This window comes from Rattus norvegicus, chromosome 3 (genome assembly GCF_036323735.1).
Source record: "Rattus norvegicus strain BN/NHsdMcwi chromosome 3, GRCr8, whole genome shotgun sequence".
NCBI classification, from domain to species: Eukaryota; Metazoa; Chordata; class Mammalia; order Rodentia; family Muridae; genus Rattus; species Rattus norvegicus.
In genome coordinates this window covers 94,092,209-94,112,890 of record NC_086021.1, presented here as the reverse complement: position 1 = coordinate 94,112,890, position 20,682 = coordinate 94,092,209, and the positions used below count along the sequence as shown (strand labels likewise).

The window sequence follows — 20,682 nt, the reverse complement described above, 5'->3', positions numbered from 1 at the left end:
TACACTTTTGCATGCCCAAGAGTAGTGTAGGTGGATAGTATTAAAATTTATTCCCATCCCTCTAAATAACCAACATACTAATTTTCATAATGACTGTTCAAGATTGACTCCCACAAGCAAAGAATGAGTATTCTTATTCCCCATCTTTGCCATCATGAGTGATTGTTTTTGTTATTGACCCAAGTCATCTAACCAATGCAATATCATGTAAACAGAATTCTGTATTTTGATATGTGCCATAATTTTAATTGGGTTATTTGATTTTCATATCTTCTTCTTGAGCTATTCACATATTTTTATATTATCCCTTTACTGAATCTGTAATTGGCAAAACTATTTTCTATTCTTTGGCTGCCACTTCGAATGAAAATACCTTCTATTATGCATAAGATTATCAGGTTTATGAAGTTCTATTTTTTTCCTTTTTAAATTAGATATATTTCTTTACTTACATTTCAAATATTATTCTCCTTCCCAGTTTCCTGTCCATAAGACTCCATTCCCTCACCTCCCACTTCCCCATATGGGTATATCCCCTATACATCACCCTTACTGCCCCCCCATATTCCTCTGCACTGGGGGTCCAACCTTGACAGGATCAAGGGCTTCCCCTTCTACTGGTGCCCCAACAAGGCTTTTCTCTGTTACATATGCAGTTGGAGACCTGGGTCAGTCCATGTATAGTCTTTCAGTAGTGCTTTAGTCCCTGGAAGCTCTGGTTGGTTGGCACTGTTGTTTGTGTGGGGTTGCAATCTCTTTCAACTCTTTCAATTCTTCCTCTAATTCCCCCTAAAGGGATCCTGTTCTCAGTTCAGTGGTTTGCTGCTAGCATTGACCTCTGTATTTGACATGCTCTGGATGTGTCTCTCAGGAAAGATCTATATCTGGTCCCTTTCAGGATGCATCTTTTAGCTTCATGAATCTTATCGAGTCTTGGTGGCCATATATATATGGGCCACATATGTGACAGGCTATGAATGACCATTCCTTGAGTCGCCACTCTAAACTTTGCTTACATATCCCTTCATACAGACATTCTTTTTTCACCTTTTAAGAAGGAGTGGGAGAGTCCCGATTTTGGTCATCCTTCTTCTTGAGCTTCCAGTGATCTGTGGATTGCATCTTGGGTAATTCGAGCTTTTGGCTAATATTCACTTATCACTGAGTACATACTAAGTGTCTTCTTCTGTGATTGAATTACTCAGGATGATATTTTCTAGTTCATTCCATTTGCCTAGGAATTTCATGAAGTCACTGGTTTTGATTGCTGAATAGTACTTCATTGTGTAGATGTGCCATATTTTTTGAATCCATTCCTCTGTTGAAGGGCACCTGGGTTCTTTCCAGCTTCTCATAACTATAAATAAGGCTGCTATGAACATAGTGGAGCATGTGTCTTTTTTGCATGTTGGAGCATCTTTTGGGTATATGCCCAAGAGAGGTATAGCTGGGTCCTCAGGTAGTAGAATGTCCAATACCAACTTTTGATGTTAGTTCTTGTGCTAATGGTCGTCTTCTCATCAACGTCTTTCCTGTCCTAGTGAGTTTAAGAATATTCTTCTCTTCCCTAAGTGGATTGGCCTATATGTTAGCAGGGAGTGACTGAGGGAGTGTGGGGATAGAACAAAGCAGCAGGGGAGGAACATTAGAAGGGAAAACTCTGTGGGATCTGCTAGAGAAAATGTAAAAGGAGGCTGCTACAATAAATATTCTGCTACTGAGTTAGTGCTGAGCCTGCACTATTGGATTTGGAGCAGTGGAGAAAGAAATGAAGCATTTGGTGTTGGTCTGTTTTCCTGACTGGAGCCTGTCTCTCAATTTTTTTTTTCTTTTTTAAAATTCTTCTTTTTTTATTTATCTTTACACTCCAGATTTTATTCCCCTGCCATTCCACAACAACCCCCCCTCATCGCATACCACCCTCCCCAGTTCCACATTGCATACCACCTTCCTGCCAATGTCGCCAGAAAAAGGTCCATACTCTGCCCACCCCACCAGACCTTTATATTTCCTTGGGCCTCCAGTCTCTTGAGGGTTAGGCGGATCTTCTCTGATGGAACTCAGGCCCAGAAGTCCTCTGTGTTATATGTTTTGGGGGCCTCATCTCAGCTGGTATATGCTGCCTGGTTGTTGAGTCAATGTCTGAGAGATCTCAGGGGTCCAGAGGAAAATAAGGTACAGTAACAGGCCCAAAGAGGGATCCAAATCAAAGGGAGGCCCCTAGATATGACAACATCACTGAGGCTATAGTGCATTGACAAAAATGAACCTATCATGACTGCCCTCCAGAAGACACAACAATCAACTGAAAGAGTCAGATGCAGATATGTGTACCCGACTAATGAACAGAAGCTCCTAACCCCTTTATCAGCAGGTTTCCATGAAAGGTAAACAACATGAATACTTAAAATGTAATCATTGTACTTCATTTCTTGTTCTGATAAGCATAAATGGATATATGGATGATGACAATGCTTACTAAACCAATGAAACTCTAATTGAATACATACTTACTATAAAATTCCTAATCAATATATCTTTGGGAGAAATGTTTCATGTTTTTATATACATCATGTCTACTTCTCAATCGTGTACCAGTTACCATGAGATGCAAAACCGCATAAAATTTAATTTTGTTAATATATTAGAATAAATATTATATATTTACTATTGTTTCCTTGACTTATAATATGTTGTCTAAATGGGGTTAGCATTTATCATGTCATGAGAGAGCCTAATAAAAATTATTGAGAGGAAATTATATTTTCAGTAACGGAGTGTAGATTTCCTTTCATTATTTCTGCATGCTTTGTGACAACAAGCAGTTTGGATTCCTCGGGGTTTATGTCCCAAGTGTCAGCACTTACAATTTAAATGATGAACAATATCACGAAATAAATTTCCCGGTTTCAGTCTTCTGCATGACTCCTCTTTGTACTTTACAAATAGGTCCCAGTAGCTAAAATATTAGTATTTGCATGCTCTGTAGAATTCTATTTCATTTGTTGTTACTGTAGTTGGAAAGATAATAAAAGCACTTTAATTTTGAGGTAAACAGTACATGTGGTTCATTGACTAGATTAACAATATTATCAAAAATTGGATACCAGGAAGGACTCTATTTTGGTGAGTTGTCTATGTTTCCAGTCTGTGGATGTACACAGGATCTACACATACTAGAGGGAAGGGTAAACTGATGTGAGCTGAAAAAGAATGATATATTCCTACTTTATTTAGTGATACATATTTGAGTGTTAAATTTTTAGTTTATTGTTCCTTTCCACTGTAATGATTTTAAAACTGTTTTGTTAATACTATGTTATTTTGTAAAAAATTAATCAAATAGTTCCCTCATCCTCATGAGTTTATTGAAGTCAGTTGCAGAGTATAAAGAACACAAAATATGTCCATTAAGAATAACACAACATATAAAACAGGTTATATAAAACTGAATATAATAGTTGCAAAGAAAAATGGAGCAGTAATAAAAATGGTGGGATTAATACAGCCAGAGCAGCTTTTTAGAGGAGCTGTGTATAAGGCTTGTGAGAAAAGCAGAATATAAACCATCAAACAATATTTTTCCCAGAGGATATAAAGTTAAAATACCTCTAAAAGTCACTGTGGGCATTTTGAAATGTTATTTAATGATTGCATTTATTTTACTTTATTTTTCTTTACTTTCTCCAAGCACTCTCTTGAACTCCTCCATGTGATTTTTCAAAATCATGAACTCTTTTTACATTATTTGTTCATGCCTTTTATCTAAGCACTTGGGGAGCACAGGCAGGTATAGTTTTGTAAGTTTAAAGCTAACATAGTCTAGTGAATTCCACGCTATCTATATCTATTTAAAAGGACCCTGTTTTTGTTTTTCTGTTTTGTTTTTGAACCATACTGATAAAAAGGAACACAATAATTTGCTTTTTGTGCTTCTTATATAATTTATTGTAGTGCTTGCAAAGCAGTACTAATTTGTTAATTTTATAAAATCATGTAAGCTTGGGGAAATTAGTGTCTTTACAATTAAACAAAATACAGATTATTCGATAAGAAGAGAGTGAAGAACCCTTAATAATAATGACATGAAGTTGGTAATGACAGATAAAGAAGAGAACAGAGGCACATAGTTTTATATCTTCGATTTGGTGATCATTAATGTGGAGTACTTTCTTACAGCCGCGTCAATAAACAGGATAATCAATAAGCTCTAGAGTGTTAGTGGAAAGCATTAAAATATGTTGCTTTAACACTGGCATTAAGGGAAGCATCAGTGCACATATAGATACAGAAGTGACTCTTAATCACTGTTCTAAAACAAGACAGGATATAGCTCTACATGTCTCTCATGTTTCATTTTTAAATGCTATAAAATCAGCATGATTTATTCCCTGTAACAATCTACCAAGGTTCTTTGTTATCATCTTTAATCAAATTCAAAGAACATCTCACTTACTATACAGAGCATTACCATCATAATATAATTTCAGCAATGATTACTTTAGAAATCTTAATTACATTTTTCTTGTTTTTATTGTACTTTATATTATCCTCAGCACTAGAAATTGACATGATTGACATATTCACTTAGAGCATGAACAGCTAAAGCTTCCCTGACTGTTCCTATATTTTTAAAAAGTTTTATAATATGTACTATTTGTTTTGGACTCTGGGCACTATTTATAATGCTTTAATCGTACTTGAGCTATTTTAATATTTACTTAGAAAAGCGATATAACTATGTGCTCTTTAATAATAAAATGTAGCATATATAAACAATGAAAGTTTATTTATCTGTACCAAATAATAAAATTAATTATGCTTTTCTTCTTCTATCAAGTTATTCTCAGTATTTGTATATAATTGCCTCACATTCATGAACTTTCTGCATCTCAATACTGAATACAGGGCTAGCATCATAATTCTATACTAATTCAAGATGCAGAGCTGATGAAGAAAAATTTTTATGTATTCTGAGAAACAAATTATCTAGAGTGAGAAAACAAGTTAAGAAAAGCAAAAAAAATAGAGGAGAGATCAAGCTGTGAAGGAGAGAGCAAAGGGAGAAACAAGAACAATGTAAAGCTATTTCTTTAATTAAATGGAATATTGGGCATTGTGGCTTGAAATATTTGTAAATATAAATGAAAATATACTAGAATTATAATTATTCAATGACATACAAAATAAAACATAAGACTGGTAAAAAACAGATATTGTAAATCAATATCCATAATAATAATAATAAGTTCAATATTCTATGGAATATTTAATGTAAAATTAAATGTAGTGAATATTTGGGTTTCTATAGTCAAAAAAATTTTAAAAAAAGGTTCTTTAGGTATGAGGAATTTAACTATAGGGAAAATAGTGGAAAATTTGCTAATGAAGAGATAATACAAGAAACGTAAATCATTAGGAATCCCTTTATTTTAAATATGGTTTCTACTGTTTTGAGATCAGAAAATTTACTTAAGCCATTTCATTATCATATTTTGTAATTATTCGGGGTGGTCTTTCTCCAATTGCTATTGAAGAACATTTATGTATATAATGGTTTTATCAAAATTATCTATAGTGGGAGCAGATTATTGTGAGAGACTTTTCAAATTGTATAGTTTCAAGACAGTAGATGTAATCTAATTACATAGATAAGATTTTCTCATCAACACATATGACTGACTGAAATTCATATAAGTCCCATAAACCCCAATGCCATTGGCAGTATGCTTGTGTGGATAATGGTCTCTACTAGAATATAATAGTGACTAGGATTAAGGTAAATTATTTGTTGTTAGGGACAAGATAAAAAGATATGCCAGTCCTCTACATAAGTACTTGCAATTATTATTTAATATCTTTGAGGAATATATGAAACAGTCACATTATTTAACTTTATATATGAATCATTTTGCCTCACACCCTTCAGTTGGTCACATGACTAAAGCATTTTCAATTATTTCAAATTAAGTATTATGTATTTTTATTAAAAATAGATTCTCGAATGACCCTAAATGCACAGAACATATGAACTTAAAAGGATGACCAAAATGCGGATGCTACAATCCTTCTTTAAAAGGGGAACAAGAATACTCTTGGGAGGGGATACGGAGGCAAAGTTTAGAACGAAGACTGAAGGAACGCTCATTCAGAGCTTGCCCCATATGTGGCCGATACATATACAACCACCAAACTAGATAAAATGGGCGAAGCAAAGAAGTGCAGGCTGACAGGAACCAAATGTAGATCTTTCCTGAGAGACAAAGCCAGAAAACAGCAAATACATATGCGAATGCCAGAAGCAAACCACTGAACTGAGAACGGGACCCCCGTTGAAGGAATCATAGAATGGACTGAAAGAGCCGAAGGGGCTTGAGACCCCATATGAACAACAATGCCAACCAACCAGAGCTTCCAGGGACAAGCCACTACCCAAAGACTACACATGGACTGACCCTGGGCACCAACTGCATAGGTAGCAATGAATAGCCTAGTAAGGGCACCAGTTAAAGGGGGAGCCCTTGGTCCTGCCAAGGCTGGACCCCCAATGAACGGGATTCTTGGGAGGATGGAGGCAACGGGGGGAGTATTAGGGGGAGACACCCATATAGAAGTGGAGGGGGAGAGGTTAGGGGGATGGTGTCATGGAAACCTGGAAAGGGAATCACAATTGAAATGTAAATAAGAAATACCCAATTTAATAAAGATGGAGAAGAAAAAACAATATGATGCAAATTAAAAAAATAGTGTTTTGAAAGGCAAAATATTAGATTCTTACCTTTTTAATGGTAAAGTGTTTATTTTTGTTTCTAATTGCCAACAAATAGCTATCAATGTCCTCTTTCAACATATGAACACAATGAATAAAAAATTTGATAAAGGTAAGAAATGTGAAAATTGGAAGACTTTTCCAGTATTCTTCCACTTCGTGTCAGGGATTTGGCATTTCTAACCATATTTGGGTATTTGGTTTGTGTGGACATTCTCTAACCTGAACTAATGGCCACTGCAATCTTCTCAGTGCTTACAGAAACTTGCATTATATTTCTTATGACTATAATGATATTTTATCATGATGTATTCTAGCATCAAATAAATGGATATATCATTTGCACATCCATATAAACACAACTCATATAAAATGATACTGATGAGTACTACCTTTTAATTACAGATGAAATAAATACAATTGTGAAGAACAAAGGACATTGTCCTAAATCGCTAATCACTGACTGGCCACATAAGAACCCAAAGCAAGACAGATCACTGACAAATGGAATATGTTCACATCTCACTTCATGATTTATGGTGAGCCTCACATGAGTTTCTACTGCTCCACTCTCTCAAGTTCTATTTAGTTTCACTTTTCTCTTCTTCCTCTTTTATAATATGAAAAGTGATGGCCTCTGAAGTGACAAACCAGACTTCTGCGACCACATTCATCTTGGTTGGTTTCTCAGAATATCCACAGCTCCAAATATCCCTCTTTCTTCTCTTCTTGGCCATCTACTCAGTGACACTGATGGGGAACCTGGGCATACTTGTGGTTATAAAGATCAATCCTAAACTTCACACACCTATGTACTTTTTCCTTAGCCATCTTTCATTTCTGGATATATGTTATTCTAGTGTATTTACACCCAAACTTTTACAGATCTTGATCATGGAAGACAGGACCATTTCTTTCACAGGATGCATGATTCAATTTTTCTTTATTTGTACATTCGTGATTACAGAAATGTTCATGTTAGCAGTGATGGCCTATGACAGGTTTGTGGCTGTTTGTAATCCCCTACTCTACACAGTTGTAATGCCTTTTCAGTTCTGTGCTTTGCTAGTAGCTGGGACTTACATGATTGGTGGACTATGTGCTCTGGTGCTCGTATATACTCTTTTGCAACTCTCCTATTGTGAATATGGCATCATCAATCACTTTGGCTGTGAGTACTCTGCTGTCATCTCTGTATCTTGCTCTGACTCCTCCTTTAGCCAGATAACATGCTTAGTCATTTCTATATTTAGTGAAATTTCTAGTGTCTTGGTCACGCTAGCCTCATATGTGTTCATAGTTGTCACTATTATAAAGATGCCTTCCAAAGGAGGACTACAGAAAGCCTTTTCCACATGTACTTCCCACCTGACTGCCATAACAATCTTTCATGGTATCCTCCTCCTCCTATATTGTGTCCCCAACTCAAACAGCTCACAGCTCTTTGTCAAAGTGGCCACTGTTCTTTATACAGTCATGGTCCCCATGCTGAACCCCCTTATCTATAGCTTCAGAAATAAGGATGTGAAGGATACCGTCAGGAGACTCATCAGCTCAAAACTTAACTCCCACTCGATATGGTTATAAGTACAGTTCAGTGTGTGTTTTTATCTGTGTGTGTGTGCATATTCATGTGTATGAAGGTAAGAGAGAGAGAGAGAGAGGGAGAGAAAGAGTGAGAGAGAGAGAGAGAGAGAGAGAGAGAGAGAGAGAAATGGTGAGACAAGGAGAGGCACACACTGACACAGAGACATAGTGAGAAGCAAAGAGAGGTGAGAGAGGGTGAGAAGAATGTGTAACTTTTCTTAGTTCACAAGGGATTATATGTTATTTATTTTATGTATAATGTTATTTGACCAACTAAATATAACCAGTTTCAGCATAGGGAATATTTAAAAATGTCTACATATGGTGGATATTAGGATTCAGGTGTTTAAAAGCACAATTCACTACTTACATTATTTTTTAATATGTAGTTAGCCTTATAAGAATTCTTTTCATGCAGAGGATAGTTATTGGTAAAGAATCCAAACTCTTGTGGTCATACCTCACGAGTTGTCTCAATGCTTTGTTCTATAACTATTAATTTTGCTTTAATTCTTTATCTTATATTATAAAGCAATCCAATATGTGTTTGTGTCTTATATTATGAAACAATGTCTCATATTAAGAAAGCCAATAATTCCAAACAACTATCTCTATTTCTTACCAATTCATGATAACAACATTCTATGTTTAAACGTTGAGGCAAAAAGGTATCAATTACTTGCTCCATTTTATTCTAATAGCACATAAATTAATGCTTCCTTGACACAAAATCATATTACTAATTCACATCGTGGATTGTGCATTCTGTCCCTGAGTCTATTACTAAGAAGTTAATTATATGTGAATCTACTTCATCGATGAACCAAAGATGATATATTATTTGTTTCTTTGTCTTTCCTAATTTTTTCAGTGATAAGATTTGTATCACTAAAGTAGATTTTATCTTAACGTGTCTTCTGTTATAACAGCTACTACAATCACATTATCAAGATTTAACCTTAATTTAGTTTTTAGCCTCATTAATAATATATATCTAGTATCATTTCTGAAAATTTATCGGCATACTGACCTTCTTACGAAGCTGGCACTGTTGTCAGAGATTTGTAGTGTATGTGTGAAAAAAATTCACAAAAATATCATTTATTTACTCTCTATCATCATTAAAATAAAGAACTTTAGGAACACATACATTTCATTTCTTAGCAGAATAATAGGAGAGTATTGCCAGTGTCTGTTTTGTTCTGTTTAACACAGATCCTAGGTAGCCTTGTCTATCCTCAAACTTGCTTTGTAGACAACAATGACTTTGAACTCTTAGATATGTGTTGCCTCTGCTTCCAAGTGCAGGAATTAAAGGTGTGCTGAGTAAGGATTGAAGACCCCTAAAGAGATAGAAACTCCACAAGAAGTTCAACAGAGACAACTAACCTGAACCCTTGGGTGCTCTCAGAGACTGAAACACCAACAAAAGAACATACCAAGGCACCCTGAATATATGTAGAAGATGTGCAACTTGGTCTTCTGATCAACTGGAGTGGGGACTGTCCCTAAAGTTCTTGTTTGTCTGTAGGAGGTGAAGGGATTTGCAACCTTATAGGAAGAACAAAAATATCAACCAATCAGACCTCCCAAAGCTCCCAGGGACTAAATCACCAACCAAAGAGTTCACATGGGGGCACCTATGGATCTAACTCGATAGATATATAGCTAAAGAGAGTTGCCTTATCAGACATCACTGGGAGGGGATCCCCTTGGTTTTGTGGAGGCTAGATGACCCTGGGTAGGGGAATGCTAGGGCACTGAGGCAGGGGTGGATAGACAGATGGAGGATTCACCCTTAAGAGGCAGGGAGATGAGGGATGGAATAGCAAGTTTGTTGAAAGGAAAATGGGAATGTGGATAACATTTGAAATGTAAATAAATAAAATAACCAATAAAAAAAGGTCATGGTTTGTCTGTGTAACCTGTTCCTCTAACTTGGATATCTTTCCTGGTCTCTGAAGGAGAAATATCCAGCCCTGAAGAGATTTTATGAGCTCAGGTGGGGTAAACCGAGGGTGGGGACCACTCTCTCCGAGAAGAAGGGAAGGAGGGATGGAAAGGGAGATCTAGAGGGGGCACAGAGATCTGAATGTAAAGTGAATTAAAAATAAACTGTCCCACCATTTCCAATCTGATTTCCAGTATCTGAAGTATCTTTTTTAAATTTTTTTATTATATTTTTATTTACTTACATTTCAAAGACTTTTCCCCTTCCCAGTTACCTGTCCATAGCCCCCATTCCCTCCCCTCCCCCTCCCCATACAGGTATTCCCCCTATACATCCCCCATATTCCCCTGCACTGAGGGTCCAACCATGGCAAGACCAAGGGCTTTTCCTTCCATTGGTGCCCCAACAAGATTATTATCTGCTACATAAGCAAATGGAGCCCTGGGTCAGTCCATGAATACTCTTTCTGTAGTGATTTTGTCCCTGGATGCTCTGGTTGGTTGGCATGTTGTTTTTATGGGATTGCAATTTCCTTCAACTCTTTCAATACTTTCTGTAATTACCCCCATGTATACTCTGGGTAGTGGCTTAGTCTCTGGAACCTCTAGTTGGTTGGCATTGTTGTTCAAGGGTCTCAAGCCCCTTCAAGCTCTTTCAGTACTTTCTCTGATTCCTTCAACTTGGTCCCATTCTCAGTTCAGTGGTTTGCTGCTGTCATTCGCCTATGTATTTGCTATATTCTGGCTGTGTCTCTCAGGAGAGATCTACATCTGGTTCCTGTCAGCCTGCACTTCTTTGCTTCATCTATCTTATCAAGTTTGGTGGCTGTATATGTATGGACCACATGTGGGGCAGGCTCTGAATAGGCATCCCTTCAGCCTCTGTTCTAAATTTTGCCTCCCTATTCATTCCCAAGGGTATTCGTTTTCTCCTTTAAAGAAGGAGTGAAGCATCTGCGTTTTGGTCATCCTTCTTGAGTTTCATGTGTTCTGTGCATCTAGGGTAATTTGAGCATTTGTGCTAATATCCACTTATCAGTGAGTACATACCATGTGTGTTTTTCTGTGACTGAATTACCTCACTAAATATGATATTTTCAAGTTCCATCCATTTTCCTATGAATTTCTAAAGTTATTGTTTTTGATAACTTAGTAGTATTCTATAGCGTAGATGTACCACATTTTCTGCATCCATTCCTCTGTTGAAGGGCATCTGGGTTCTTTCCAGCTTCTGGCTATTATAAATAAGACTGAGATGAACATAGTGGAGCATGTGTCTTTGTTGTATGTTGGAGCATCTTTTGGGTATATGCCCAAGAGAGGTATAGCTGGCTCCTTTGGTAACACAATGTCCAATTTTCTGAGGAACTTCCAGACTGATTGCCAGAATGGTTGTACCAGTCTGCAATCCCACCAACAATGGAGGGGTGTTCCTCTTTCTCCACATCTTCACCAGCATCTGCTGTCATCAGAGTTTTTGATCTTAGCCATTCTGACTGTTGTGAGGTGAAATCTCAGGGTTGTTTTGATTTTCATTTCCTCTATGACTAAAGATGTTGCACATTTCTTTAGGTGTTTTTCAGCCATTCAGCATTCCTCAGCTGTGAACTCTTTTTTAGCTAAGAATCCCATTTTTTAACAGGGGTACTTCTCTCCCTGCAGTCTAATGTCATGAGTTCTTTGTATATTTTGGGTATAAGCCTATATCTGTTGTAGGATGGGTAAAGATCTTTTGCAATCTGTTGGTTGCTGTTTTGTCCTAACAACAGTCTCCTTTGCCTTATAGAAGCTTTGCAGTTTTTTGAGATCCCATTTGATGATTCTTGACCTTAGAGCATAAGTGATTGGTGTTTTGTTCAGGAAATTTTCTCCAGTGCTCATGTGTTCGAGATTCTTCCCCACCGTTTTTCTATTAGTTTGAGTATATCTGGTTTGATGTGGAGGTCTTTGATCCACATGGATGTAAGTTTTGTACAGGGTGATAATCATGGATTGATCTGCATTTTTCTACACGCTGACCTCCAGTAGAACCAGCACCATTTGCTGAAAATGCTATCTTTTTTCCATTGGATGGTTTTGACTCCTTTGTCAAAAATCAAGTTATCATAAGTATGTGAGTTCATTTTTGGGTCTTCAATTCTATTCTACTATTCTATCTGCCTGTCTCTGTACCAATACCATACAGTTTTTAATCACTATTTCTCTATCATACTGCTTGAGATCAAGGATACTGATTCCCCAGGACGTCCTTTTATTGTTGAGAATAGTTTTAGTTATCCTGTTTTTTTTTTTTTGTTATTCCAGATGAATTTGAAAATTGTCTGTCTAACTCTCTGAAGAATTGGCTTGGAATTTTGATGGGATTGCATTGAATCTGTAGATTGCTTTTGGTAAAATGGCCATTTTTACTATATTAATCCTGCCAGTCCATGAGCATGGGAAATTTTTCCATCTTCTGAGATCTTAAGTTTCTTTTTTCAGAATCTTAAAGTTCTTATCATACAGATCTTTCACTTACTTGGTTAAAATGACACAGAGGTATTTTTATTATTTGGGACTATTATGAAGGGTGTCATTTCCCTAATTTCTTTCTCAGCTTGTTTCTCTTTTGTGTAGAGGAAGGCTACTGATTTATTTGAGTTAATTTTATACCCAGCCACTTTGCTGAAGGTGTTTATCAGGTTTAGTAGTTCTCTGGTGGAACTTTTGGGATCACTTAAACATATTATCATATCATCTTCAAATAGTGATATTTTAACTTCTTCCTTTTCAATCCATATCCCTTTGATCTCCTTTTGTTTTCTGATTGCTCTTCAGCCTGAATTTTTTAGCTTCATCAATCTTATCTAGGTTTTATGGCTGTATATATGTGGGCCTCATGTTGGGCAGGCTGTGAAGGACCATTCCTTGAGTCACTCCTCTAAACTTTGCTTACATATCCCTTCCTATGGTTATATTTTTCGCTTTTTAAGAAGGAGTGGGAACATCAGCATTTTGGTCATTCTTCTTGAGCTTCCTGTGGCCTGTGGATTGTATCTTGGGTAATTCGAGCTTTTTGGCTAATATCCACTTATCAATGAGTTCATACCAAGTGTGTTTTTCTGTGATTGAATTACCTCACTCAGGATGATATTTTCTAGTTCATTCCATTTGCCTATGAATTTCATGAAGTCATTGTTTTTGATAGCTGAATAGTACTCCATTGTGTAGATGTACCACCCTTTTGAATCCATTCCTCTATTGAAGAGCATCTGGGTTCTTTCCAGCTTCTGGCTACTATAAATAAGGCTGCTATGAACATAGTGGAGCATGTGTCTTTTTTGTATGTTGGAGCATCTTTTGAGTATACGCCCAAGAGAGGTATAGCTGGGTCCTCAGGTAGTGGAACGTCCCATATTGAATTTTGGTGTTAGTTCCTGTGCTAATGCTCTTCTTCTCATCAAGTCTTTCCTGTATTAGTGGGCTTAAGAATATTCTCCTCTTCCCTGTGTGGATTGGCCTATATGTTAGCACTGAGGGAGTTTGGGGGTAGGACAAAGCACCAGGGTAGGAACATTGGGAGGGAAAACTCTTTGAGATCTGCTAGAGATAATGCGAGACAAGGCTGCTACAATAAATACTCTGCTACCGAGTTAGTGCTGAGCCTGCATTATTGAATTTGGAGCAGTGGAGAAAGAAATGAAGCATTTGGTGTTGGTCTGTTTTCCTCACTGGAGCCTGTCTCTCAATTTTTTTTGTTTTTTTTTGTTTCTTTTTTTTAATTTTTTTTTTATTTATCTTTACACTCCAGATTTTATTCCCTGCCATTCCACAAACGTCCCCCCTGGACAGTTCCACATCCCATACCACCTCCCGACCCATGTCTCTGAACGGAGGTCCACACTCTACCCACCCCACCAGACCTTTATAGTTCCTGGGGCCTCCAGTTTCTTGAGGGTAAGGTGGATCTTCCCTAACTGAACTAAGACCGAGGAGTCCTGTATGGTATAAATGTTGGGGGCCTTGTCTCAGCTGGTATATACTGCCTGATTGGTAAACCAGTGTCTGAGAGATCTCAGGGGTCCAGTGGAAAAGAAGGCACAGTAACAGGCCCAAAGAGGGATCCAAATCAAAGGGAGGCCCCAAGATATGACAACATCACTGAGGCTATAGGGCATTGAAAAAATGAACCTATCATTACTGCCCTCCAAAAGATCCAACAATCAACTGAAAGAGTCAGATGCAGATATGTGTACCCGACTAATGAACTAACCCCTTTATCAGCAGGTTTCCATGAAAGATAAACAACATGAATACTTAAAATGTAATCATTGTACTTCATTTCTTGTTCTGATAAGCATAAATGGATATATAGAATGATGACAATGCTTACTAAACCAATGAAGTGCTAGTTGAATACATACTTAGTATAAAATTCCTAATGAATATATCTTTGGCAGGAAAGTTTCATGTTTTTACATATATCATGTCTACTTCTTAGTCATGTATCAGTGATCATGAAATGCAAAACCATATAAAATTTCATTAGGTTAATATATTAGAATAAATATTATATATTTATTATTCTTTCCTTGACTTTAAAATATATTATCTATATAGGGTTAGAATTTATCATGTCATGAGAGAGCCTAATAAAAATTATTGTGATGAAATTTTATTTTCAGTAATGGAGTGGAGATTTCCTTTAATTATTTCTGCATGCTTTGTGAAAACAAGCAGTTTGGATTCCTCAGGGTTTATGTCCCTAGTGTCAAGCACTTACAGATTAAACAATGAATAATAGCACGAAATAAATTTCCAGGTTTCAGTCTTCTGCATGACTCTTCTTTGTTCTTTACAAAGAGGTCCCAGTAGCTAAAATATTAGTATTTGTGTACTCTGTTGAATTCTATTTTATTTGTTGTTACTGTAGTTGGAAAGATTATAAAGCACTCAAAAGCAAAGAAAAATTTTGAGGTAAACAGTACATGTGGTTTATTGATTATATTAACAACATTATCAAAAATTGGATACCAGGAATGCCACTATTTTGGTGAGTTCTCTCTGTTTTCAGTCTGTGGATGTACACAGGATCTACACATACTAGAAGGAAGGATAAACTCATGTGAGCTGAAAAAGAATGATAAACTCCTCCTTTATTTAGTGATACATATTTGAGTGTTAAATTTGAAGTTTTTTGTTCCTTTCCACTCTAATGATTTTAAAATTGTTTGTTAATACTATGTTACTCTGCTGAAAATTAATCAAATAGTTCCCTCATCCTCATGAGTTTAGTGAGTATAAAGAACACAAGATATGTCCACTAAAAATAACACAACATATAAAACAGGTTATATAAAACAATATAATAGTTGCAAAGAAAAATGGAGCAGTAATAAAAATGGTGGGATTAATATGGACAAAGCAGATTTCTTAGAAGAGCTGGGTATAAGACTTGTCTAAAAAACAGAATATAAACCATCAAACATTATTTTCCCTAGAGGTTGTAAAATTAAAATACCTCTAAAAGTCACCGTGGGCATTTTGAAACGTTACTCAATGATTGCACTTATTTTACTTTATTTTTCTTTACTTTTTCCAAGCACTCTCTTGAACTCCTCCATGTAATTTTTCAGAATCATGAACTATTTTTACTTTATTTGTTCATGCCTTTTATCTAAGCACTTGGGAAGTACAGGCAGGTAGAATTTTTTAAGTTTTAAACTAACATATAGTTTAAAGCTATATAAAGGGAACTTGTTTTTGTTTTTCTGTTTTGTTTTTAAAGCATACTGATAAAAATGATCATGATAGTTTGAATTTTGTGCTTCTTACATAATACATTGTAGTGTGTGCAAAGCAGTATTAATTTGTGAATTTTATAAAATCATATGAAGCTTGGGGAAATTAGTGTCCTTACAATTAAAAAAACATGGATTATTTGATAAGAAGAGAGTAAAGAACCCTTAATCAAAATAACATGAAGTTGGTAATGACAGAGAAAGAAGAGCACAGAGGCACATAGTCTTATCTCTTTGATTGGTGATCATTGATGTGGAGTACTTTCCTACAGCTACATCAGTAAACAGGATAATCATCAAGCTCTAGAGTGTTATTGGAAAATATTAAAATCTGTTTCTTTAACACTGGCATTAAGGGAAGCATCAATGTACATATAGATACAAAAGTGACTCTTAATCCTTGTTCTAAAACGAGACAAGATATAGCTCTACATGTCTCTTATGTTTCATTTTTAAATGCTATAAAATCAGCATGATTTATTCCCTGTAACAATCTACCAAGGTTCTTTGTTATCTTCTTTATCAACTTCAAAGAACATCTTAGTTACTATACAGAACCTTACCACCAAAATATAATTTTAACAATGATTTTTTTAGGAATCTTAATTAAATTTTTATATTTTTTATTGTACTTTATATTATTCTCAGAACTAGAAAATGACATGATTGACATGTTCACTTAGAGCATGAACAGCTAAAGGTTTTCTGGTTGTTCCTATATATTTAAATTGTTTTTTAAAATGTACTATTTGTTTTGAACTCTGGGCACAATTTATAATGCTCTAATTATACTTGAGCTATTTTAATATCTCCTTAGAAAAGAGATATACCTATGTGCTCTTCAACAATAAAATGTAGTATATATAAACAATGGAAATTTATTTATCTGTACCAAATAATAAAATTGACTATGTTTTTCTTCTTGTATCAAGATATTCTCAGTATTTATATGTAATTGCCTCAAATTCACGAATTTTCTGCATCTCAATCCTGAATGCAGGGCTACCTGTATTTAGCCTCATAATGCTCCTACACTAATTCAAGATGCAGAGCTGATGAAGAAAGTTGTTTATGTACTCTGAGAAACAAATTATCTTGTGTGAGAAAACAAGTTAAAAAAAAGCAAGAAAAAAAAGAGAGATCAGGTTGTAAAGTAGGGAAAAACAGAAACAAGAACAAGTGTAAAGCTATTTCTTTAATTAAATGGAATATTGGGCATTGTGGCTTGAAATATTTGTAAATATAAATGGAAATTCACTAGAATTATAACTATTCAATGACACTCAAAATAAAACATGAGACTTGTTAAAAACTTATTATGAATCAATGTCTCTAATAATAATAAGAAATTTAATATTCTATGAAATATTTAATGTAAATTTAAATGTAGTCAATGGTTAGGATTCTATAGTCAAAACATTAAAAAAGGTTCTTTAGTTATGAGAAATTTAACTACAGAGAAAATAGTGGAAAATTTGTTAATGAAGAGAGACTACAAGACATATAAATCATTTGGAATCCATTTATTTTCAATATTCATTGTCCTGTTTTGAGATCAGAAAATTTACTTAAATCATTTAATTAACATATGTTGTAAATATTCTGGGTGTTCTTTCTCCAACGGCTAATGAAGATCATTTATGTATATAATGGTTTTATCAAAATTATCTATAGTGGTAGCAGATTATTGTGAGAAACTGCAAATTGTATAGTTTCAAGACAGTAGAATTAATGTAAGTTCATAGATAAGATTTTCTCAATACTTATTACTGACTGAAATTCATATAAGTCCCATAAATCCCAATACCACTGGCAGTATGATTGTATAGATTGCGGTCTCTACTAGAATATAGTAGTGACTATGATTAAGGTAAGTTATTTGTTGTTAGGGAAAGATAAAAAGATGTGCCAGTCCTCTACATGCATGACATAAGCCCTGGCAATTATTATTTAATATCTTTGAGGAATATATGAAACAGTCACATTATTTAACTTTACATATGAATCATTTTGCCTCATGCTCTTCAGTTGCACACATGACTAAAGCATTTACACTTATTTTAAATTAAATATTATGTATTTTTATTAAAATATATTCTTACATTTTTAATGCTAAAGTGTTTATTTTTGTTTCTAATTGCCAACAAATAGCTATCAATGTCTTCTTTCAATATATGAACACAATGAATAAAAAATTTGATAAAGGTAAGAAATGTAAAAATTTGAAGACTTTTCTAGTATTCTTCCACTTCGTGTCAAGGATTCGGCATTTGTAACCATATGTTGGGTATTTAGATTGTGTGGACATTCTCTAACCTGAACTAATGGCAACTGCAATCTTCTCGGTGCTTACAAAACCTTGCATTCTATTTCTAATGACTATAATGATATTTTATCATGATGTACTCTAGCATCAAAAAAATGGATATATCATTTACACATTCATATAAACATAACTCACATAGAATGATACTGATGAGTACTAACTTTTAATTACACATGAAATAAATACAATTGTGAAGAACAAAGGACATTGTCCTAAATCACTAATCACTGACTGGCCACATAAGAACCCAAAGCAAGACAGATCACTGACAAATGGAATATGTTCACATCTCACTTCATGATTTATGGTGAGCCTCACATGAGTTTCTACTGCTCCACTCTCTCAAGTTCTATTTAGTTTCACTTTTCTCTTCTTCCTCTTTTATAATATGAAAAGTGATGGCCTCTGAAGTGACAAACCAGAGTTCTGTGACCACATTCATCTTGGTGGGTTTCTCAGAATATCCACAGCTCCAAATACCCCTGTTTCTTCTGTTCTTGGCCATCTACTCAGTGACACTGATGGGGAACCTGGGCATACTTGTGGTTATAAAGATCAATCCTAAACTTCACACACCCATGTACTTTTTCCTTAGCCATCTTTCATTTCTGGATATATGTTATTCTAGTGTATTTACACCCAAACTTTTACAGATCTTGATCATGGAAGACAGGACGATTTCTTTCACAGGATGCATGATTCAATTTTTCTTTATTTGTACATTCGTGATTACAGAAATGTTCATGTTAGCAGTGATGGCCTATGACAGGTTTGTGGCTGTTTGTAATCCTCTACTCTACACAGTTGTAATGCCTTTTCAGTTCTGTGCTTTGCTAGTAGCTGGGACTTACATGATTGGTGGACTATGTGCTGTGATACTCATATATACTCTTTTGCAACTATCCTATTGTGAATATGGCATCATCAATCACTTTGGCTGTGAGTACTCTGCTGTCATCTCTGTATCTTGCTCTGACTCCTCCTTTAGCCAGATAACATGCTTAGTCATTTCTATAGTTAGTGAATCTTCTAGTGTCTTGATCACTTTAGCCTCATATGTGTTCATAGTTGTCACTATTATAAAGATGCCTTCCAAAGGAGGACTACGAAAAGCCTTTTCCACATGTACTTCCCACCTGACTGCCATAACAATCTTTCATGGGATCATTCTCCTACTATATTGTGTCCCCAACTCAAACAGCTCACGGCTCTTTGTGAAAGTGGCCACTGCTCTTTATACAGTCATGATCCCCATGCTGAACCCCCTTATCTATAGCCTTAGAAATAAAGATGTAAAGGACACAGTCAGGAGACTCATCAGCTCAAAACTACACTCCCACTTGACATGATTATGAATATTGGGTGGTATGTGTTTCTGTGTATGTGTGTGTGTGTATGTATGTATGTATGAGAGAGAGAGAGAGACAGAGACAGAGACAGAGACAGAGACAGAGAGAAGGAGGAGGAGGAGGAGGAGGAGAAGGAGCAGGAGGAGAAGGAACAGGAGGAGGAGGGAGGGAGGGAGGAAGATGATGAGACCAGGAGAGGCACACACTGAGAAAGAGAAATAGTGAGAAGCAAAAAGTAGTGAGAGGGAGTCAAGAGACTGTTGTACTTTTCTTAGTTCATATGGCCTTATATGTTCTCTATTTTATCTATAGTTTAATTTGACCAACTAAATGTAATCAATTTCAGCATAGGGAATATTTACAAACCTCTAGATATGTTGGATATTAGGATTCAGACGTTTAATAGCACAATTCACTACTTACATTATTTTTTAATATGCAGATAGCTTCATAAGAATTCTTTTCATGCAGATGATAGTTATCGGTACAGAATCCAAACTCTTGTGATCATAACTCACGAGTTGTCTCAATGCTTTTTTTCTGTAACTCTTACTTTAGCTTCAATTCCTCATCGTATTTTATAAAGCAATCCTATATATGTTTGTGTTTTTCATTATGAAAACAATGTCCCATATTAAAAAAGCCAATAATTCCAAACAACTATCTCTATTTCTTACCAATTCATGATAACAACATGCTATGTTTAAACATTGAGGCAAAAAGGTATCAATTACTTGCTCCATTTTATTTTAATAGCACATAAATTAATTCTTCACTGACAGAAAATCACATTACTAATTTGTGTCTTGGATTGTGCAATCTCCCCCTGAGTCTATTACTAAGAAGTTAATTATATGTGAATATACTTCATCGATTGACCAAAGATGATAAATTTTTTGTTTCTTTGTCTTTCCTAATTTT

The 20,682-nt window shown here is 35.4% G+C and overlaps 2 protein-coding genes across 2 annotated transcripts; both read left to right on the top strand.

Moving 5' to 3' along the window:
- Positions 1 to 7,399: 7,399 nt before the first annotated feature.
- On the top strand, positions 7,400 to 8,356 carry Or5d41b (olfactory receptor family 5 subfamily D member 41B). The gene has a single exon (NM_001000926.1). It carries the CDS (start codon positions 7,400 to 7,402, stop codon positions 8,354 to 8,356), a length of 957 nt encoding a protein of 318 aa, NP_001000926.1.
- A 10,454-nt stretch (positions 8,357 to 18,810) lies between these two features.
- Or5d41 (olfactory receptor family 5 subfamily D member 41) lies at positions 18,811 to 19,761 on the top strand. The gene has a single exon (NM_001000336.1). It carries the CDS (start codon positions 18,811 to 18,813, stop codon positions 19,759 to 19,761), a length of 951 nt encoding a protein of 316 aa, NP_001000336.1.
- The last annotated feature ends 921 nt before the right edge of the window (positions 19,762 to 20,682 follow it).